This window comes from Lycorma delicatula, chromosome 2, assembly GCF_047948215.1.
Source record: "Lycorma delicatula isolate Av1 chromosome 2, ASM4794821v1, whole genome shotgun sequence".
Taxonomy (NCBI): domain Eukaryota; kingdom Metazoa; phylum Arthropoda; class Insecta; order Hemiptera; family Fulgoridae; genus Lycorma; species Lycorma delicatula.
In genome coordinates, this window is record NC_134456.1 from 95,378,046 (window position 1) to 95,403,087 (window position 25,042).

At 33.7% G+C, this 25,042-nt stretch overlaps 1 protein-coding gene across 1 annotated transcript in view; it reads right to left on the reverse strand.

Annotated features, from left to right (window-relative positions):
• wgn (Tumor necrosis factor receptor superfamily member wengen) overlaps positions 1–25,042 on the reverse strand; it is a 182,478-nt gene that overhangs the window by 102,977 nt on the left and 54,459 nt on the right. The window contains exon 2 of the mRNA XM_075355841.1: positions 1,663–2,659. Within this exon, the coding sequence (XP_075211956.1) occupies positions 1,663–2,659 (997 nt within the window). The remainder of the gene's footprint in view (positions 1–1,662; positions 2,660–25,042) is intronic.

Genomic DNA, 25,042 nt, shown 5'->3' on the forward strand with positions numbered 1-25,042 from the left:
TGTTTTGTAATGTTTATCTTAGCCTTTTATAATGATATAGATTAAGAAATCTATCTCAGATTCTAACTTTTAATTATATTTTAACAGCCGACATCTGTTTTTTACTGAATAAGGATGTAAAATCTTTGAAAATGACAATCACTTTAATTAAAATTGCTGTATTTGAGAATAAATAAGAGAAATAGTTATATACACGGATGTAAATATTACGGTATACTTTTTATAATTGTTATTTATATTTTATGAAGGATTTCTGCACAGTATCTTCCCGGCAATTATACTGCGATATATACTAATTATAGTAAGAAAAAAATAAATTAAACTGCTAAAAGCCAACCCACCACGTTGGCCTAGTGGTGAACGCATCTTTCCAAATTAACTGATTTCGAAGTCGAGAGTTCCAGCGTTCAAGTCCTAGTAGTCAGCTATTTTTACGGATTTGAATACTAGATCATGGGTACCGGTGCTCTTTGGTGGTTGGGCTTCAATTAACCACACATCTCAGGAATGGTCGAACTGAAACTTAACAAGAGTACACATCATTTACACTCATACATATCATCCTCTGAAGTAATACTGAACGGTAATTTCCGTAGGCTAAACAGGAAAAAGGAAAGTACTGCTAAAAGCCAATTTCTAACTTTTTTAGTGTTTCGACTCAGCTTTTATTTTTGTTACAGTTAAAAAGTCGGGGACTGAAACAGTAACAAGAATCTAATAGGAAAGTTTAGTAATGCAGTTTTCCCGATTTTATTACTTCCTTGTACGAAGTAAAGGAAGTATTGTGATCGCGAAAAATTTCAGTTTTCAGATTTTAATGGGAATATCCATTTTGACCATTCCCGAATCCTTTTTGACTACTCGTAGTTTCGGTGTGACGTCTTTCGGTGTATGTGTGTATGTATTTCGCGTAATTCAAAAACGATTAGCTATAGAATGTTGAAATGTTGGATTTAGGACTGTTTTAACATTTAGTTGTGCACCTTTCCCTTTGATTGCAATCGACTAGATCAAAAATGAAAAAAAGCCCAAAATCCAAAGAATTTGGATTTTGAACGTTTTCTTAACTGTAGTAATAATAACCTCTCATTGAGAGTTTCAACGATATTTTAAGTGGTAATTATTTTCATTGGTTCCAGAATTATAGCCCAATAAAATTTGAATTATGATTGGATCTTGCAAGGCACATCAGTTCGAATCTGACTTCATTTCCTTTTTTTTAATTTTTTTAAAATTTAAATACAATGATTTATTAATAATTATTAACCTGTGATTGTAAAAAAAAATACAATAAATAATATTCAATAACAAAAAAACATGAAAAATAAAATTTTAAAAAATGTAATAAAAAATATATGTAATTTAATGGGCATACAAGGAAGTCCTGTGGTGTCCACATCAGTTTTTCTTTTATATTTATAAATCAGTTCCTCATAAATATCAAAGTATTGCGAAGTTCAAATAAATCTTAAAGGAATTATAATAATTGAATTACAGGATTACAAGTTTTCTCCTTTGATTAAATCAATGAAAACCTTTTCTAAGGTTTTCATTTTGCTATATTTTAGGTAATTTAAAAAAGTTGAAAAAAAAAATTATTACGTAAAATTTGCTTTGATTTTCAAGTAAAAAAAAAATAAAAAAATTATAATCTGTACTCACCGACATTAAAATGATTTTTTATTCTTCTCCATTGTCGTGCGTGAAGGATCGAGTAGATAGCAGCTAGAGCAAAGAACAAAAGACAGGCGATAATAGCAGATATCAAGGCGACTGCCTGCCAGTCCCAGACGAAAGTTTCAGTCGCAGTGAACGGAACGCGTTCCGATGATACACTTTGTTCCCGCGTTTGATCCATCATCATTTCAGGGACTGTTGACGGTTCGCCTAAAAATAAACGATGATTCGGTACAACGGCCATGAAATCGTAAAGTTCGGGAAAATCGTCTTTTGAATCGCTTTTATCGAAATGATTTCTGTTATTTTCTTCCTCCAGCCGTTCGTCGATTAAGCTTAACGGTTCAAGCGGTCTTTTGTTTCGATTTTTATGTTCGTTATTGATTAATTTTTCAAAAATCTCTAAGTCGAGTTTCGAAATATGAGGACGATGCGTCGTTAAAATATCTTGTAATCGATGATAATGTTCGGTACTGATTTCATCTAATTCTTCGTCTTCCCAATCTTTGTTGTGATTATGTTTGGCGGCATTTTTTCTTTCTAGTAATGATTTCATCAGATCTTCCTTTCGATGTTGTAACTGTGCTCTCGACTGTTTCAACAATCTTTCCCATTCTTCTACGTTATTATAAGGATCTTTATCCAGTTTATGTTCCGGCAAGTCGTGGAAGGCGAGATCGTGAATATGATGATGATGGTGGTGGATGTGCGTATTCTTGTGATGTTTACGTATTTGATCGTTTTCATTAAGGTGGTCCTGTTGTTTGATTCCTGGCCATTCTAATTTTAGAGCAGATATAGGTCCGCAAATAGTGTCGGCGTGTACTTGACACGGTCGGATTACGACCTCGTAATTCCGACTTCGGCATCTCGTGCAGTCGACGCAAGTTCCTGTCTCGCTTGACCGATATTGTTTCCCAAATTGACACTTGTTAGCCTGAACACTGAGAGGGAGTACGAACGCTCCCACCAACAGCCCCAACTGTAAAAAAATAAAAATAAAAATTCGTTAATAACTCGTTTATATTGAAATAAATTTTGATTTAATCGTTTATATATAAAATTATAAATCAAAAAATTACTACATCACTAAGGGTGATAAAAAAGTAATAAGGAAACAACCATCAAGAGAAGGCATTGTTTGATGGTTGCAGTCGTCAACATATATATTTTTTAAATCATACATAGTTTCAAATTTTTCTAGCTTAAAATTACGATAGCCCACAGGGCCGGTCTAGTGGTTAAATCGTTTTCGTAAATCAGTTGTTTAACAGCTAATTTTCGAAGTCGAAGGTTGTGAGGTTCAAATCCTAGTAAAAGTTACTTACATTTTAGTTACTTTTTACGAATTTGAATACTAGACAGTGGATATCGGTGTATTTTGGTGGTTGGGGGGTTCGATTAACCGCACATTTCAGGAACGGTCGGCCTGAATCTGTACAAGACTACATGTCATACATATCATTTCATTGGGACGTGAGGAGATTGCTTACTGTTCACTAGTTGAACAGATTGCAACGTATATACTAGGAAAATTAAACGTAAAAGAAAATTACAATAATTATTATTAATTGTAACAACTGTTTAAAATAATTATAGAGTACAAAAGAATAAATAAAAAATGATGACGTAACAGAATTCATATGAAATCAAGCTGACAAAAGCTGACAACATAACTGCTTCGGATGCATAGCTTACACACACAACTTAATTTAAAATATTTATCATTTTATTTAATTCAATGATTCTCACTAAACCGCGCGCGCATACCGTATTTAATTCCGCGGGTATGGCGGTACTAGCGGCAACGGTCATCACTAACTAAACTAATCTAATTTCACAATTACATAGAACAAATTTCGCTTGTACGGTCGGCAGACCGGTGTAGTCGCAAGGCTTAACGCACCGATTTAACCGGCTGATCCAGTTTTAGACCCAGCCAGACCGAGTTACTTTTTTTTACACTTTAAATATTAATCATTGTTTAATTCTACTGCTCGCCTGTGACGTCACAACATAGCAATCGACTACATCAGCTTTTCTTGAGGTAGCGGTGCAATTTTGAAAATTTTTTTCTCCAAACATTGTTATTTTTTAATCCTTAGCAAATGTGTCTAAGAAAAATACGACCTTAATTAAACGAAATCTCGAGATACTGAGGGTGACCTTATTCTACAACCTCACCCCGTTGATCTTTAAAGTTGAAAATTAAGTGGTATCTATGTCCCGTATATAGAAGTAATCTGACCAAGTTTGATCAAAATCGGTCGAGTAGTTCTGGAGATATAAGGTGATTTAGAGGCCCACACCGAACACACACAAGTGCATCCGGAAAATTTCCAACCTGTTGTTTGGGTTCCGTGGGTGTCAAAACGTCAAGATCCGGTGAAAACCGCCTATGTTCGATTGACATAGCGACATGACAAGCGAGTGGTGCCCTACACCACTCGCTTGTCATATATTACTAAAATGGGTAGGGGCACCCCGTCTACATACTAAAATATATGACTTGTCAATAAATTAAAATTTATTCCGTCAAGGACAACAATTCGCTGCCGCGCCTAGGTCGCTGAATGCCAAGTACCTGTCCACCATATTATAGCGCTTGGAGCTATATTTAACCGATGGCTAGCCATTTCTCGAGGGTAGTTTCCTACCCTCGAGTCTTATGTCCCTTAAACTACTGATGCCGGTTGAACAAAGCAACGGCATCAAGGATCTCCCACACGGTCCGAAAATGCGGCTCACGCCACATTGAGTCGCCGCTTATGAGTGGCCAATTTTCCTCCTTGACCTCTAAGTTCCAGGGTGACCTGAGTTCTGGCTCCCCGAAGAGCTGGGCAGCTGAACATCATGTGCTCGTTCGACTGCAGAGAGTGTTTAGTATAGAATCGTAGCCTGGGTGGCTAGGGACATGTTTGGGTGGTTTTTTGCCAGAGTAAGCGCATACGGCAATTTTGTCCCCCGGTTGTTGTAATTTTGGTTACTTTAGTATGATAGGTCAAAATTGGGAGTTTTTGCGAACAATTTTTGAGCGTATGAAATTAATGTTTTGTTATAGCTCAATTTGTAAATTTTTACTGATTATTAGGGTTTTTTTTTTATTCGGTTTAGTGAGTTTAAAAAATAATTTTGTTAGTTGATGGGTTTTAACACCGATGGAATCTTTTGAGGCATTTGTATCGGTGCCATTCTGATAAGAGGCCGTATTGAAGACGACCTTTGGAGGTCGTCTTCTAGTATTAGAAGACGACCTCCGAAAAAGCCCATCAGGACTACGAACGGAGAGGGTGGTGTGGCGAACGAAATCGTCACAAGGCACGTGATGTCTTCCCCTGTGGGGTCAGGATGGATGTATTTTGGAAAAATGCCTGTAAGAAAACAAAAAAAAAATTGTTTATCTATTTTATGTTCGTTTTTCACCATTATTCTAGGTAGATGTGTACTATTAGTAGTCGGGTTTATTTTGCTTGTCAATATTTATATAATTTAAAAATTTAAATTTTTTTAAATTATATTTATTTTTATAAATTATAATTATAATTATAAATTTAAAAAAAAATGTTATTTAAAAGAAATAAGTATTTTGTTACGATAGAAAATTACATTCTGAGTACAAATAATTAGAATCGTGAAATAATTTCTTATTGACTGAAAAGTAAGCATAAAAGATCATTCTTGCTCAGTTCTAATCTTAAAATGTAGTCTTCAAAGGAATAAAACCACAGTAAGGGATTTCTAGATCAAACAAGAGATAAATATTAAACATTAAAAAGCACGACTGCAAAAAAAAAAACATTGCTCTTTATAGCATAATTAAAGACCGCCGGTGAATATTTTGCATATATTATAATTTTTTTTTCAATTTGTTTAAATTTATTTAAACATATATATATATATATATATATATATATATATATATATATATATATGTATATGTATATATGCATATTTATACAGCATGTAACAGTCTCGATAACGTAAGGATTCAAAAGCGGGATCATACATCTAAATCGGTTCAACCGTTGAGGTGCTACGTTGGTACAAACATAAATGCATACACTCCTTTTTGGACAGTGTGTAAAAACTCTAGTAAGACAAGTTCACACGTATGAGATACGAGGTTTCCGAATAGTTCAGAATGAAGCGTTGTGTTGCGAGTTATTCAATGACACATTCATTTGATAGAGTTTTTCAAGTCTTTTAAATTTATTTTTAACGTGTATATTCGTATGCATATTTATACAGCCTATTTGGCTGTATAAATACGTATTTATACATTCCGGATAACGTAAGGATTCCAACATGGAGTCATACATCTAGATCGGTTCAGCCATTGATCAGCTTCGGCGTAACAAACAAACATGCAAACGTACATACCCTAAATACATTACACTACATGTTTTGGCATTCGTGAAAAAAGGTAGCCTTATAATGTAAAATTGAAAAAAATTTAACATTTTGAAGAAACTTAGACTAATTAATTGATAAAATTCAATCATAACAAATATCCGGTAGCAGTGACATGAGTGTAGAAGATATGCTCTGATTTAGAAAGGAATGAGACAATGTATGTAGCTCCATAACTTTTCAATTTATATAAAAAATAAGAAATATTGAAATCGAAAAATAAAACTGAAAGTGAAGTACCTATTCATAAAGAATAAAAAATTAAAATAGTAAAAATCCATGATGATATTATCGCTTTTCGCAGAAATCAAAAATGAGTTGAAAGAAATTCTGATCGTTATTTATCGATTGATAGGGGGAAAAATTTAGTTTGAAGATTAATAAAAAGAAAACAAAAATGATGAGGATAATGAGGAATAAAATATTAATAAATAAGAACAGCATCATTAACTAGAAATAACAATAAGAAAAAAAAACAGAGATTTCATGCTGAATAAGGCTTGAAATCAAATATCAAATACAGATTTTAGAGTTAGAAAGCAATTAAATTTTTTTTTGTTGAGTGTAGCGAATTATAGGTGAAGCGGGAACAAAGAGAATAAATCCTTTAAATATACGAGTAATTTTACCGATTTTGAAATGTAGCTAGACCAATAAAATCCGAAATGAAGAGATCATCGTAACAAAAGACGATAAAAGTATGTGAAAGGGTTCTTGTGAAGAGCCAAACCAAGTCGATGGACAGTACTTTATGCACCGAAGTTTAATTAATTTAGGGAAAAAGGGAATGGTTTGCTTGGAATTTCTCCTGCCACCACCCCATTCGGTCGCCCTAAAGCATAAAACCGAATGGTTGTGCCACAAACGGCTACTGAACCTCGAAACAGTTTAGCGACCAGTGTCCTAAATAGCTGCTAGAGCTTACCTAACAGCGTGAGTGGACTAAGCGCGGTGCCATACACCACCGGCTTACGTGTCCCAACTGCTCACTTGTCTCATATATTTACTAAAATGGGTAGGCGCACTCCTTCAATTACTAAAAATATATATGACGTCCATAATAAAATTTATCTCGTCTAGGCAGCAATTCGCTGCCACGCCTAGGTCGCTGAATGCCAGCAAGTACCTGTCCACCGTTTTATAGCGCTTGGAGCCAGAATAATTGGGTGGTGGTCAGCCATACTCAGGGTTAACTTCCCACGGCAATGGGGTAAGAGTCTTTCCCTTAATCAAACTACGGATGCCGGTTGAACAAAGCAACCGGCATCCCGGTTGCTTCATCTACGGATGCCGGTTGAACATCTAGGAACTCCCACACCGTCCGACAATGCGGCTCTCGCCACAAGGACTCGCCGCTTGTGAGTCGCCAATTTTCCCCCTGACCTCTAAGTTTCAGGGTAGCTCGGTCTCTGGCCTCCCCAAGAGCAGGGCAGTCAAAAGTTGGTGAGCACCCGTTACCCTTAAAAACGAGCTCCAGGCATACCATCCCCCAAATCCTGTATAAACAAGGATCTGCCCTTAGTCGTGGTGTCCCATTCCAGCTGCACCCCTCTCCCCTCCCCAAGAGCAGGGCAGTCAAACTCAGGTGTTCATTTGACTGCACCTCCCCGTAGACACACAGCTCATCAGCTGCCAGGCGGAACCGAAACAGATATTGGTTCAAGTTAGCGTGGTTGGTGAACCAACCACGGGCTCTTAAAAACGAACTTGAGGCATATCATCTCCCTAGATTCTTAATAAACTTATACAAGAATCTTCCCTTAGTCGTAGTGTCCCATTCCAGCTGCCATGCTTCCATCGCGAGGCTCTGCAGCCTCTTCCGCAGCCGGGAAATGGGCAACTGAACGAAATTTAAATCCGGTGCATTGTGATCACCGTTCCACTCCGGTACTGGCCCGGTTGGAAACCGCATCCCAAATACCTCGGCCTCCCGGCCTCTTCGCCGGCTGCTCGATTTTTCACCGCTAAATCGATGGGAGAGCCTTTCCCAATACGGTGGCAACCTCGTAGGAGGTTGTTTTAAAAACACCAGTGCATACAATTAAGGCTCTGCGCTGGGAAATCCTTAAATTTTGAAGAAGTAATATTTTTGAATAAGGGATAAAGGGAAATGTAGAGGAAAACAACAATTGGAATTGATAAAACAGATAACTAAGGAGCTAGGATGTAATAATTATTTCGAATGTAAAATATTAGCACAGAAGAGAAAGAATAAAAAACATGAAACCCGTCAAATTGCTAATGACTGACAAAAAAAAAAAAAAATTTATGAACGAAACAAGTAATTGAGAATAATAATTTATAAAATTATTATTTTTTTCTATAATTTTCTTCAGTTTATAGGTAGAAAATTAGTTTCATTGAATAATGTAACAGGATAAAATGCAATTAAATCAGTTTTATAATTCAATATTACCTTGATATGTTGCAACAGACATATAAAAAAAAAAAATGGGATCATATTAGCCCGTCGACCAATAAATTGCAAACTTTTGGGTTATTGTTAATATCACTTGATATAACCATTATATTACCATTTTTATAACCATTTATATTTATTTATTTTATAAATATAATTAACCAAAGTTAATCTACGCTCGCTTTGCTCGTTAAACTTGACTAATTAACACAGTAATGTTTTGAGTATTTAAATAATAAATTCAGTAATTATTGCAATTATTTATTATTTAAATAATCAAAACATTACTGTTAATTAGTCGAGGTTAGCAAGCGTAGCTTAAGTTTGGTTAATTTATATCTATCCCAAAAAAAATTACAATGAAATTGTAAACCGTAACCGGTCTCGCAAATATCATTTGACCCAACCCGGTGGGTCAATATCTGAAATAAGAAATTAATATTCTTTTTCCAGTTTAACACGAGGGGAACTTTTAATAGCGCATTAAATTAGAGGAGTGAGGTTCTAAATTTACAGAAATTATGAAGCAGACTTTTAAACACGTTTAGAATTAACGACTAACACTGTTCTGTCAGGAAAAGATTGATAAATTGCAGCTTTACAGTGCACTTAAATCTGGAAAATAAAAATTTCTTTAATTTGACACGACTATTTTTATCGTATATTTATGTAAAATGTTCTCATTACTTTGAAATCTTTACGAGTCGCTTTTGAAAGCAGATGCAATATCTTATACCGTTGTTTTATGAGACATTTTACTTAATCGATAATGATTTAAGCGAGACGAAAGGCGAGTTAATCGTTTAAAATAATCCTGCTTACTAGCTGAATTATTCGGCTTCGCACCGGTAAGGTAAGGCAGACAATTTTTGTTTCTTCTCAGAGACTTAGTAAACAACGATTCAAAAAAAAAGAATGCAACCAAAGGTCAAGTCACAGGAATTAAACAACTTTTTTTAGTTACACCTTCCGTAAAAAATAATAATAATAAGGTAAGAAACAATCCGCCGGGTTGGTCTAGTGATGAACGCGCCTTCCCAAATCAGCTTATTTGGAAGCCGACAGTTCCAGTGTTCTAGTCCTAGTAAAGACAATTACTTTCATACGGATTTGAATACTATATCGTGGATACCGGTGTTCTTTGGTGGTTGGGATTCAATTAACCATACATTTCAGGAACGTTCATTTACACTCCATACATATATCCTCATTCATTCTCTGAAGTAATACCTGATGGTAATTCCCGGAGGCTAAACAGGAAAAAAGGAAGATATCATTTCTTCCATCAAAAAACAAAACTTTTTGTAATGTAAATAAAATTGTTTTTAATAAAACGATACTGATATCAAAAAAGGTACATTTCTTTTATCAAAATCTGTTATTAATTTAGAATTTTCTTTAAAAAAGTACATGCAAAATATATGTAATAGACAATAGATATACAATAACAGATAATAAACAACATTTAAGTGTTCCATGTAAAAGAGAAAAATTTGTTTCTTACCGGCCCGATTCAATTTATATGTAATACATATCACATTTACAGAAATAAAACAATTCTTATAATTATTTGTTGTTTAATAAATGAAATCGGGCCAGTAAGAGTTTTGTAAAATTTTTCTTTTCTTTGCTTATTATATGGAACGCTTGAACACTGTTTATTATCTATTATTGTATATCTATTGGCTGTTACATATATTTAACATGTATTTTTCTTAAAGAAAATTCTAAATTAATAACACAGATTTTGATAATAGAAATGTAGTGACTTACTTTTTTTGATATCAGTATCGTTTTATTAAAAGCAGTTTTATTTGTATTACAAAAACTTTTGTTTTTTGAGCGGAAGAAATTATATCTGCGAGACTCTTACCGTCCGGTTTACAATTTCACTGTAATTTTTGTTGTTGTTGATATCACTGCATTTTGTTAGATTATTCTTTTATTTTTTTTATGAATTACTGATTATTATCTTATGGATTTATTATTAAAATTTATTGCCTTAGAACAAACAAATTGAATTTAACGACCAGTTTTTTTTTTTGGTTGATCCATTCACTTCATACCACATTTTTCCTTTTTTAATAAAAGTAGTATAATGACCTTTAAGAATCGAAAATCGGTGATGTAACATTGCACTTATTACTTTGTAAATTTAACCTTCGATTTTTATCGTTAAATTCGATTTTACTAATCGAATTTATTTCTGTTTTATTTATTACTTTTTTAATAAAACTAGTATAATCACTTGTAAACTAATACTTTTATTTTCAGTACTTTCATTTACATACATAAGAGCATTTACTATTAAAACAAGCTGTAGTATATTTTCTTTTAAATTTTATTATTTCAAGTACATTATCAAGTTATTGTACGCTACCAGTAGTATCAAGTACCGTTATCTAGCAGCGCGATTCGTAAAGGAATATTAAAAAATGCATAAAATGACATATTCGAATCCCGCGGTTCATCAAATGGAAAAAAACGTTGTATAACAAAATTCAGGGAATTTTTTTGAAAGTATTCTTTATTACAAATATAATTGGACTGAAATATAATATTTTCACGCTTATTTTAATTTTCCCCATTTTCATTTCACTGTTAGGTTAGGTTATGTTTAGAAATATAAACGTAGTTCGTTGACTTCGTCGGCTCTAACCGACGAAGTTGATAATTATAAGCAACAAACTTTTGGGTTATTGTTAATATCACCCGATATAACAATTATATTATAATTTTTATAACCATTTATATTTATTTATTTTACAGATATAATTTAACCAAATTTAACCTAAGCTCGCTAACCTTGACTAATTATCACAGTAATGTTTAGATGATTATAAATAATAAATTCAGTAATTATTGCAATTCAATTATTTATTTATATATTTATTTTTTAACCACCCAAAGCCAACCGGTAACCGCCTAGAAGACGTTGACTCGGTTGACCTTATGTGACGCGGCGATGTCTAATCACCACCCTTCAGCATTCTCCACCCATTGGACCTTCCCAACGGGGTCCCTCCTGGTTCATTGAAGCAATACGACCTCCGCTTCTGGTTGTCGTTCAGGAAAGGCATTACGACATCCAGAAGCCCCAACCCCTATTCCTAGTCGGGGTCCGAGTATGCTCCCATGTATACCCCCCTCAGGCGCGCCCAACCCTCAAACCTCGAGGGTCCTTAATGCTTCATCAGAACGTCCCGATCCAGTCACTCTTGCGTGTGACCGGGCCAAGACGTCCTCAGCAAAAGAGCTACCTCACTAGCTTTGCACGGTTCCGCGCTTCGACCCCATTGGCTACATTATTTTTTTTAGCAATCTCCCAGTTCTTTTTTAAAATTTTTTTTTATCAAAAAAAGAAAAGGACCAGCCCCAGCCCCAGCCTTGCCTATGAGGCATACAATTATTTATTATTTAAATAATTTAAACATTACTGTTAATTATTCGAGGTTAGCGAGCGCAGGTTACGTTTGGTTAATTTATATCCATAATTATAAACAGGAATAATGGTTATATTTTTAATATGTAAAATATGTTAATGATCCCGTAAATTTATTTTCAAAGTTACGGGATCATTATGGTTATGGTCGACGGGCTAACACTTAAGTACAAAAAACTGCTTAGGAAATATTACTAAACGTTTACAATAAATCTCTTGTAATAGGATACATTGTTGCTGCGTTGTAGGGAAACCAGTTAATGGTGGACTTAGTAAATTATACTCTTGTCGAAGGGTGGCGGATACTGATAACTAACATCGATAAACAAATGTAAAATGTGTCTCCTGTCTGCGTTCTTAATGTGACTACTGAATAAGAACAAAATAAAACTGACTAGTAGAAAGAGTATCAGTGATTTATGTAAGCTAAAAAGGTAGCCTTTTTGTTCTTTTATATTCTAAAAACACATTCTTCAGGTTAGTTTCATTTACATTAGACGTCCTTTGTACCGTAGCTTGTTAAATTACTTCGCTAAAGATTATGATTTAAATACAAGTACCGATGTTTGTATAAAAAAGAAAATTCAAATACTTGAAATACTAAATAGTCATTTAAATTTAAAAAAATGTAAATAAAAGCATTTTCCGTACATTAATTTCTTTCATTACAAAGGCTCCTAGATAAAAATTCTCGTCCGGTTTAGAATTTTTCACGCATTAAAAAATTTCATTACTTATAAACAATAGTCAAGTGTTACCTCCGTTTATAATTGTAAAGCGACTGGACAGTGAATTAATAAAATAGTTAAAATATATCGCGTAGTGTCTGGAGACAGTACAATACAAACAGAGGAAAGAAAATATTGCTTTCTCTGAGAATTATAATTTTCAGCATTCAGATCTTGTCCATGTGGTTAATACAGTGAAAATAAAACATTTAAAAGTGAACATATTCCTGCATTTTGGTATGCTTGGCATGTTGATGTGCAACCGTATAATCCACTTCATTTCTTACTTCTCATAATAAGCCTGGTATGGGATACTTGTATTATTCGAGAACCGCATTTTTCAGTAGTGATTTTGTAATTCATATCAGGCAGGCTACAACCACTACGGGTTAAGACGCTTAACACACATAAAAAATAAAATTAATTATTACTAGAATAAAAATATATTAAAAAATTTTAAAACCCATTCTTAAATTAAACGCACTAAAATGTATAAAATAATTTTAGGACGGTATCTCAGAATGGATTTCACAACAAGCTTTGATGGTGATATGTAAGATTACGTGAAAGCCATAGCTTCAAATCAAAATTTTGATGTTTTTGCCAATTTTTTCATATGAGTGATAAATGGCATAATAATAAAACAATAAAAAAACTGATGTGAACATCACATGATTCCTTGTTGCATTAAATTACACATACACATTTTTTTTTAAATGAAAAGTACATAAAAATTTATTTCATTAATAACTTCTGATATTTTTTCATGTTTTTTTTTATTGTTATTAGTGGATTAGTATTTATTGTAAAACTTTTTTTACAACCTGAGTTTAATAATTATTAATAATCAATATATTTAAATTTAAAAAAAAAGTTAAAAAAAGGAGATGAAGTCGGATTCGAATCGTCGTCTTCCCCTTGTAAAATTTAAACATTTCATTAATTAAAATTTTATTTGCCTATAACTCTGGAACCAATGAAATAAGTACCACTTATGATAAATCGTTGAAAATCTCTCAATGACGGCTTATTGCTACAGTTAAGAAAAAGTCCAAAATCCATTTTTTTTTTTTGGATTTTGGACTTTTTTGGACACTTTTGGTCCAGTCGATTGTAATTAAAAGGGGAGGTGCACAACTACTTGTTACAATAGTCCTAAATTCAACATTTCAACATCCTATGACTAATCGTTTGTTGTTGAGTTATGCGAGATACCTACATACGTACAGACGTCACGCCGAAATTAGTTAAAATGGATTCAGGGATGGTAAAAATGGATATTTCCGTTAAAATCTGAAAACCAAAATTTTTCGCGATCACAATACTTCCTTTACTTCATACAAGGAAGTATAAATTAAAAAAATAATAAAAAATATCAGAAGTTATTAATAAAATAAAATTTTATGCACTTTTCATTTAACAAAAATGTGTATATGTAATTTAATAGGCATACAAGGAAATCATGTGGTGTACATATCAGATTTTTTACTGGAGAGATGTTACAGTATTTTTATAACTTCAGGAATATTTTTTTCATCGCACAATTAACGAAGCTGATCTTAGGCTGATGATTTTGTAAGATTTATACGCAATCAGGTCTTTTTATAAATGCCAACCTACTGAAGTGAAAAATATTAATAATAAATAATTTAAACGGATATGTCCCTTTTCATTGTAGCCGCTCATTAGAAATTTTCTCTACCACTAGAAAGATGTGGATAAACTTAAATAGTTTGACACGGGTCATGAAATTCAATCTTTTATTAGGTTAAATGAATAACGCTGATGATATTTCAGAACATTATGTAAGGATCGCCTCTTTCTAGGGGCATACTATTTTGATTACAAGTGAAGGAGTTTTGATGAAGGCTATGTTTAAATACACCTACAAAAAAGGATTTACTAGAAATAATGTTCAACAGAAGGGAAAAACTCAAAATTTACTCACGAAAACAAAATCAAAACAAAATCAGAATATTCAGTTTCATTTAGAAGTTTATCACACAATAAAATGTGTTATTTCATATTCTATTATAAAATATTCGCTAATAAAATATTATTTCTTAGAAATAAGAGAAATAAGAAAGGATGTATAATTTGTTTATCGTTTTTATTCATGATTTTTCGTTAATGGTAAATTTGAAAATTAAGTCGTATTATTGATTTTTGCAAATAAAAATAAGTCCGAAAGTAAAGGTGTAATTACGAACACGAATAAGATATTTCAGTAGGGCGAGAAAATTATGAAAAATAACTGTGTATAAGAGCAAGGAAATACCGATTCATCTTTGAACGTACAAGTAATATTGTTTGAATAAATATCGTTTAATTCCTAGTCGGTAAAGTTTGTGAAAAATAAACCTATACCGAGTAGTAACAAGTAGATAACAGATCTATCATGGCAAACTTGGTGGTACGTTTCGATAAATTACTGAATCGTTATTACACGGTTAAACTACTATTAATTGCATAAGCAAACGGATCGTGCAAGGAATGAATTAGGAGTTTTGCGGTTACACGTATGAAACATGCAACCGCAGAACAGTTTATTACCTTTATTTAATTCAATTAAAAAAATGTCAACAAGAAATTAATTAATAATCGATTCACGAGTCGGTTGTTTTGAATTAACTGTTTTAAAATGCTACTAGAGGACGCGTGCTTGGTTTGTAAGCATAGGTATGCCACGATGACAAGAGGCCAAGAAAGTAAGCGAACGGTCAAATTGGAGCTCTTTGCACGTCCATTGGGAGTGGAACAAGAAGTTGGCCTTGTCGCCATATGGTAAGTGTTGCAATAGGAAAGTAGCAGAAACCGTGTTTTTATTTTTATTTTTTTTTTGTTTTAGCTTTCGCTTTGTCTAACTGGAGATAGGTTTGCGTATCGAGTAAGGGTATGGGAAAATTATTTTAGAAACAACATAAGCCTACTACTTGTTGCAGAGCAACTTCTTTTACAATAGCTTAGATTTTGCACATTTTCGGAAAGACGACAAATGTAATACTTTTAAATAGATTTCTTCAAAACGTACAACTAATATTATAATAACGGTAGAAGCGAAACTCCAATAAAATATCACATCAATTTAACTTCTTCAAGAACACAAAGCGAGCGAATATAGACATACACAAGAGAATAGAACGAAACGGTGTGAGGGGGGAGGGAAAGAGAGAGAAATCAAGATATCCTTGTAATGCGCATAAAACTAGTTAAATATTTATGTAGTACCGTTATAATTTTAATGGGGATATTCTCTCTTATCCTTTATCCGGCATCAAATAACATTTTGTATAGATAAACTATTAAATAAAGTTCATTAGAAGAAATCTTTTTCTTAATTAAATTTACTCTCTTCGCCGATTTCCCGGATTACTTGTTCACTATTTTAATAAATGATCAATCAACTCAAAGAAAAAAAGATAATTAAATCAATATATATATATATATACACGCGCGCGCGCACGAAGCGTTGCGGGACGTATTTCCCGAACTTCAGGTGCTGTTTTACGACAAGAAAATGAACAAAAAAGTTCATATCGACATAAGTCCTACTTTGCTTTGTTTTCTTTCCGCACGCCATTTCGTGATTTTCAACAAAAAAAATTTATCAGGAGCGGGTAAACCTTCTTTAATTAAATTTGGAAAATGTAGGACTAGTGTCTTATTCTACAAAATAAAAAAAAAATTGAAAAATGTCTTCTTCACAAATTTCAAAATAGCGGTTAATTTTTTTAATCTTCAGTTCTTTTGTAATTATAAAAATTTATTAACACTTTTATTTTGAACAAAATGACACCTCATCTGTAAAAATCCGTTGACAAACAATCGATTTATTACAGATAATTAACTCTTTCTTTCTTTTTCCTGTTTAGCCTCCGGGAATTACCGTTCAGCTATTACTTCAGAGGATGAATGAGGATGATATGTATGAGTGTAAATGAAGTGTATTCTTGTACAGTCTTAGGTCGACCATTCCTAAGATGTGTGGTTAATTGAAACCCAATCACCAAAGAACACTGGTATCCACGCTCTAGTATTCAAACCCGTACAAAAGTAACTGTCTTTACTAGGACTTGAACGCTGTAACTCTCGACTTCCAAATCAGCTGATTTGGGAAATAAGTTCACCACTAGACCAACCGATGGGTAATAGACAATTAACCCATGTTTCTTTTTCTGTTGAGCCTCCGGAACCACAGTTATGGTACTACTTCAGAGGATGATATATGCATGAATGTAAATGAAGTGTGTAATCTTGTACAGCTTCAGGTCGACAGTTCCTGAGGTATTTGGTTAATTGAAACCCAACCACCAAAGAACACCGGTATCTACGATCTAGTATTCAAATCCGTATAAAAGACAATTAACCCGGCACTACGATTGTACACCGTAATGCAAGCTGGTAATTTTTATTACATTTAGTGGAGGAAATAAAAACAGGCAAAAAATTATCAACTTGCATTACGGTGCGCAAGCGTACTGCCAGGTTAATTATCTGCAATAACTCGATTGTTTGTCAACGAATTTATACAAATGTGGTGTCATTTTTTTCAAAATAAAATTCTTAATAAATTTTGTTATAAATAAAAATTTGATCAAACAAATAATTACAATGATATTGAAGATTAATAAAATATTAAGTTGACCACCATTTTTAATTTTTGAAGGTGACGTTTTCAAATTTTTTATTTTTAGAATAATAAAATAGTCTTAGATTTGTCAAATTTAATTAAACTAGGTTAGCCGTTCCTGAGAAATAATTTTTTTGTTGAGAATCATAAAATGGCGTCCAGAAGGAAAACAAAGCAAAATAGGAGTTATATCGATATCAACTTTTTTGTTCATTTTGGTGTCCTGAATTTAGTACCTGAAGTTCGGGGAATACGTCTCGTAACACTGCTTATAAATGTATAATTTAAACAATTTTGGATCTTTTTGGTTAAAAATATATAGATTAAATAAATTTTAACAAACACGGGCTTAATACGAAGTAATAAATTCAACAGAATAGAGAAATAATTCTTGAAAATAAAATTTATTTTCTATCTAAACTTTTTATTACTACAGAAATTCAAAAAAGCTGTAATTAATTTAAAAATTAGCTCATGAGAATCGATAAATTTTATACTATGTGGAAAATGCTAATACTTATCAGAATTTGAATTCAGAATTTCCGTATAAAAGGCTGTATCGTTACTATTCCTCCATGATCAGATAATCGGTAGAGTAATTTATTACTATAAATTATTACTCTTGCAGGTATTAAATGATGGCGTTTGAATTCAATGCGCCTGAATTAATTTATTTCGTTTAAGATGAAATAATAATTCAATTTATTTTTAAAATTAACAAAAAGAATCTATTCCAAAAAAATTACGATTTTAAAATCAGAATATTTTGTTTTTATACAATATTAGTTACATTGTTGTAAATACATAAGAATGATATATCAGCGATATCTAGAAATTATTATTTAAATACTTAATTTCATTAAATTGTTTTTATGCAACCTTAAAATGAATTATGTTGTTATAAAAATACTTTATGTCATAAACGAACGAATTTCATCAGAATAAATGTATCCTACAATTACTCATACAGGTTATATTCCAGACAAACATTTCGACTAGCATTAAATTTCGAACGTACAAAGGTGAAAGTTGTTAAATGTCCCCTATTCAGCAAGGTAAGTATTTGACTTGTTATGCCGCAATAAATTTCTAGGAAATGTCCGGAAATAAAGCAGTACAACTCTCACAAACACTTTTAAAAAATACTATATCATTTAATGTAGCTAAAAATAAAGATGATATAAACTGCAAAAGAAGAAAAACCGGAAAAAAATAATTGATTATTCTGTCTGATATAAAAACAATTTTATAATTTTAAAGATATACGATTAATATAATTCTTATATATATATATATATATATATATATATATATATATATATATATATTTAAATAATTTCAAAATGGGTATTCAATAATGCTTACAGAAAAAAGGATATTTAAATGTCCCGGCATTTTTAATTAAAAAAAAAAAACAACATATACGATTTACTGATAACTTAATTAGATAATTTGTAAAGTTATTAAAGAAAAATGAAGTACTTACGGAGAACTTCTTTTACAATCGCGTTCACACATTTTTTCATAAGTTTTAAATTTCCGAAAAAATATTTTGTTCATTGGGGCAAAAACAACTGACAACACAGTTGTAGGACTTTCCCGTCACGCGGCTTTTTTCTGATCCATGGCTTACACACATATACACACCTATTTAAAATATTTATCATTTTATATAAATATAATATCTTTTGTTTATTTAATTCAATGATTCAAACTAAAGCGCTTGCGCATACAGTATTTCATTCGCGCGATATGGTGGTACTAACGGTCACTTTAAATATTTTTTACACATTAAATATTATTAATTTATTTAATTCTACCGCTTATCTGTGACGTCACAACACAGCAGACGACTATATTAAGTTTTAAGGTTCAAATCCTAGTAAAGGCAGTTACTTATAGTACTAAACCGGTTTGAAGAAATCAAAATTTGTATCCTTCAGTGAGAGCGAATTATTTTTGAGGTAGGACATTTTTACAGATGAAGCTACTTTTGACTAACGGCTTTATTAATAAACACGATTCACGAATAGATGTAATTAATTAGAAATTCGTAAGGACACTTTGATGCAAGATATAGGTAAAGTAAATATTTCGTGGGAATTAATGACAAATTTGTAATTGGGATTTTCTTCTTTCCTGAAAAACTAAACAATAAATAGAAATTGTCATCTCCATCTATTAAATAATTGTAGTATTTCTCTACTCGAAAATGCTAATACCTTTATTTTCGAAAAGATCGCCCTGTTAATGCAGCGTAGGTACTATCACATTTAAGAAGCTGTATTTATTTACCTAGCATTAAAATATAGATCTCCAGACAGGAAAATAATTTAAAATATCCTCCAATTCTAACGTTTCAAAATTCCCGTCACCTATGATTCCTTCATAACGAGGTATTAAAAAACATCGTTTTATATAAAATTTATCAGACCTTAATAAAATTACAATTCTTCAAGAGGAAAATTACAGAAAGAATTTTCAACTAACACAGTAAACAGATTGCATGGGTAAAAATTGATTTAAAAAACTCAACAATGGTTCTGATATTTATCAGTTATGTAAAATACATCAATAAGATCGCCCAGCATTGCTAAACGTTCCCAACTAATGACTTGAGAAGATATGTACCTTAATCCTCCCTTCTACCGCCTAACCCTTTTGAGATCCCTAACTCCAAACTTTAATATAATCAGTACTATATACAGAGTTATCATAAAAGAATGGTGCAGTTTCAGTAATTCATAGGGAGATTGTACGGAAATTTCTAGGTGTTTTATTGGTATCCCTGAAAGCCTCCAACCCAAAAGTTTGTTTATCAGCAGTTGTAACCACGTCAGTTCTTGTATTGTTGTTGCGGTGAGTTTAGTGAGTTACTATGTTCTCGGATAAAGACAAAGCAAAGTGTGTTTTGTTGATACCTCAATTAAAATCCGTAATTTTAGTTCAACGTGCGTTTCGACGTGAATTCGGAAGAGATCCACCACACAAAAATAACATAATACGTTGGTTCAAACAATTCGAAGAAACTGGATCAGTTAAGAAACCGAAATCAACCGGCAGACCAAGTGTGCCAGACGAAACGATTGAACTAATTAGAAAATCGGCAATTAGAAGTCCTGGGAAGTCCATCTCCCGTCGAAGCGTCGAATTAGGTATTCCAAAATCAACAGTTCACAAAGTTTTACATAAAAAACTGAAATTACACGCTTATAAAATCCAGATACTGCAGAAATTGAAACCCGATGATGGTGTAAAACGTTACAATTTCGCTGTTGAAATGTTGGACAGAATAAGTGAAAACGAATTATTTTTGGATGATATAATTTTTACAGACGAAGCTACATTCCATGTGAATGGATGTGTTAACAGACACAATTCACGAATATGGGGCTCTGAAAACCCACACGCAATTATTGAGAAACAACGCGATTCGCCTAAAATTAATGTTTGGTGTGGTGTGATGAAAAATCGTGTAATAGGGCCTTTCTTCTTTGCTGAAAAAAACAATTAATGGAGTTGTGTATCTTGAAATGTTAACCGATTATTGTTTTCCTCAGCTGGATGAACTCGAAAACATTCATCGACTTCATTTCCAACAAGATGGTGCTCCCCCGCACTTCAATGCATTGGTCACGGACGCTTTGAACGAAAAATTTGGAGATCGATGGATAGGCCGGCAAGGACCCATACTTTCGCCTCCAAGGAGTCCAGACCTGACGCCTTGCGACTTTTTCTTGTGGGGGTACATCAAAAGCGTTGTTTATACACAAAAAATTCGCGACCTAAACCGGATTAATGAATCAATGACAACCATTGACGAAGGAATGTTAACCAATGTTTGGAGAGAAGTTGAGTATCGTTTGGACATTTGTCGAGCGACTAAGGGCGCACATATTGAAATTTATTAATTATGTAAAAAAATGTTTGAGACGACAAATTTGAAAAATAAAAAACATAAACTGTAAGTAATTCTGTGTTTTAATTTAAACCATGTTCAAAACCGCACCATTCTTTTATGATAACCGGTCAGGGCTCACTTCTCTCGTCCATCCCGTCTAGCCAGGGGTCTCAGTCCCTGGATTCCTGCTGTGTTCATTATCCTCATGATTGGGCGAATAATACTGATAAATAACAATTAAAGCCTGAAAATATCTCTTTAAAATTATCTGTCAAAGAAATTAAACTAAATAACAAAAGACAGAATAGTATCAGCTAAAGTACATAGACTTTCGACGAGGAAAAATTCACAAATTCATCCCTAAGGGGGCTAGAGCTTCGATCTATGGCTTAAAACCTTTCTTGGTAAAACACGAGTGTATCCTGAAAATTTGAAAGTTCTCGTGTAACGCTGTTACAAACACAAACAGAACCCGCCACAAACTCGCATTTCTCTATTAGATATACGAAGTGTGTTCAAAAAGTAACGAGAATTTTGAAATTTCGCGGGTCGTATTATTAGTCCGATTCTCGGGATTTTTTCGTTGTTGTATTGGTAAACATGTCTGAAAAGTATCTGTACATTTTTAGCCATGTTTAGTCTGTTGTCAGCTGTCAAAAGGATAACACGTGTTTTGGTAAGATCGGCGATTTTTTATTTATATAAATAATGGATCAGAGAATTTGTATTGAATTTTACTATAAGAATGGAATAAAGTGAAGCAATGTTTTAAAATTGTTAAATATTGCTTTTGGTGAGTCTGCTATGAGTAAAGCATGGGTTTACGAGTGGTATAAGCATTTCCAAGAAGGTCATGAAGGCATTGAAGATGAAGAGCGCCCCGGACGCCCCAGCACACCAACAACCGATGAAAACGTGGAAAAAATGAAGGAAATGATTATGAATGATCGCCGAATTACAATCAGAGAAGTCGCTGATGATGTGGGATATCAATTGGCTCATGCCATGAAATTTTTTTGGATGGTTTTGGTATGAAACGTGTGACAGCAAAATTTGATCCAAACTGTTGAATCGAACAATAACAGCGACGAATGGAAGTTGCTCAGGAGTCGCTAAATGAAGTCAACAACGATGCAGAACTACTGAAACGTGTCATAACAGGTGATGAAACATGGGTTTACGAATATAATGTCGAAACTAAGGCTCAATCGTTTCAGCAGAGGCATTCTGGATCACCAAGACCGAAAAAAGCTCGACTAGTACGGTCGAATGTGAAGGCCATGCTCGCCGTATTCTTCGATTTTAACAGTGTAGTGCATCATGAGTTCTTGTCACAAGGTCAGACGATCAATAAGGAGTATTACCTAAAAGTTCAACGACGTTTATATGAAACAATCCGAAAAAACGCCCGGATTTGTGGTGAAACAATTCATGGCTTTTGCACCGCGATAATGCGTCTGCTCACACTTCATTGCTTGTCAATTTTTAGCCAAAAACAACACTGTAATGATACCCCAGGCGCCATATTCGCCAGATATGGCCCCGTGTGTCTTTTTTCTATTCCCAAAAATAAAGAGAACCTTAAAGGGCCATCGTTTTACGAGCATAGAAAGATTTAAAGCGAAAGGACAAGGAAGTTAGTTGCTGCCCTTCTCCCGAACTGTCACGGCCCGAGTCAGCAAAGGAGGAAACTACTTGTAAGTGTAGTTTATTCAACGATATTCTACGGAGCAGAGGTATGGGGGAGAGTAACGAAGTACCAAAGGTACAAAGGCATCATGGAGTCCTTACACAGGAGGTGCTACCTAAGAATCACGGCAGCATACAGGACTGTGTCGAAGGATGCGATAGAAGTACTTGCGGGAATCCTTCCGATAGATCTGATAATCGAAATACGGATAAGATTACGTGAGCTTGGGGCCCCTCTCTCCTACAGATAGAAGAAGATGGACACGCACACTGACGGAGGAGATGGAAACAAGTGCAAGAACGGTGGGACAGCAGCACAAAAGGCAGATGGACCCACCACCTGGTGAGAGATGTAAGGCGCTGGCAAGGGAGAGCTCATGACTCGCTGGATTACTGTCTTACCCAGATTATGGCGGGCCATGGGGGATACAGAGCATAAGTACGGCCTCGACGATGAACAGTACTGCCCGGTATGCGAGGAGGAGGAAACGCCATACCACGTGTTCTTCCCCTGTCCGAGATACGAAGGACCTAGGACAGAGCTACTTGACATACTAAGCAGGGAAGTGATGTTCCAGCCTGAGGAGCTGATGGACATAGTAATAGAAAAGAAAGAAAACTGGAAGGCGATCACTACGTATGTGAAAATCATGATGAGAAACCTCCAAGCATGGGAGGAGTCACGAAACAATAGGCGGCGTCGGAGGGTACGGGGGCGGACAGATTCGCGAGTGAGCGACTAGGGGGTCCCCCGTACATGTGGGGGTCGCCTTGACGTGAAGAGGCCGAGGACACTCCGCTCCCGTATCTGATGGCTTCCGCAGGTAGTAAGTATAAGGTGTATGTATATGTCCCTGGTTAGTTTACGATGAAAGTTTTCTGTACTTATATGACGTAATTTTTTTTTTACGTATATATTTGAGATTTGAGTATTTTGCTTTTGATGTATATTATGTCTTTCTGATCTTGGGCTAATTCCCTTTTTCTTGGGACCTGATTGTAGTATGTAGTATTTTGTATCTTCTGCATTCTGTGAGGTTTTGCTGTCTAGCTACAGATTTTTTTTTCTTTTTCTGCTGTCCGATTTACGCATTTTTAGTGTTGTGTGTTGCACTGATCGTGTTATTAATGAATATCTCTTTTCAGGCGTTTCTTTTTTTTAAGTTCTTGCCGTTTTTTGATGATTTTTTATGTTTATATTGTTGTGAGACTTCTTTTCTTGAGTTTTTCTTCTCTTGTATTTGTATGTAGTTTGTAATATGTAGTTTCATAATCTGTTTTCTGTGTCTTGATGTACGGTGATGTAACTTGTTTGCTGTAACTGATGTGTTTCTGTTGATATTCCTATTATGATGCGATTGCACTTTGACGTATGAATGTGTGAGTGGGCGGCGTGTAACCACCCTTCCAGAAGGAATGCTTCGTTGGCGGTTTCAGGAAGGGTGGTAGCCAGGGGTGGCTGTTTAGTCGGTAGTGCGCATATTTACATATGCATATTAATAACACCTTGCTGCACCTGTTAGCGAGCCCGACACTGCTTAGGCGTCCGTAAATTGGGATTTCCCACTTATTTAAAAAAAAAAAAAAAAATTAAAAAGCGAATACCTGAAAGAGCAAAATACTATTCCAAAGATCGAGTTCCAAAAGTGTTTCGGGTATTGGTAAAAGCGCTGGCATAAGTATATAATAATAAATTGGGGCTATTTCGAAGGGTTTACATTAATGTAGAAAAATAAATAAAATTCTTTCCATAAAAACAAAAATTCTCGTTATTTTTTGAACACACCTCGTATATCTGTGAAAATAAAAGAACATGTTCTGACTGACTGTTTGTCAACTCCCAGCAAAAACTACTGAAGAAAAATTGATGAAAATCTATATACAGTTTTTACGGTGTAAGTGCACCCTAAGAAAGGATTTTTTGATATTCCGATTTAAAAGTTTAAAATGTAGAACAATGAACTTTCCTTTTTTTTATTTCTCAATAAAAAATGTAGGTATTAATTTGATATTAGTGTCAGTAATTTTCATGTAAATATCTAAAACCGATTTCTAAATTTTTCGAAATTCGACCTTGAAAGGGGTGAAGAAAAGTTAAAAAAAATTTGAACAATGTTGCAGGTTTTCCCCATTTTCGATTACTAAA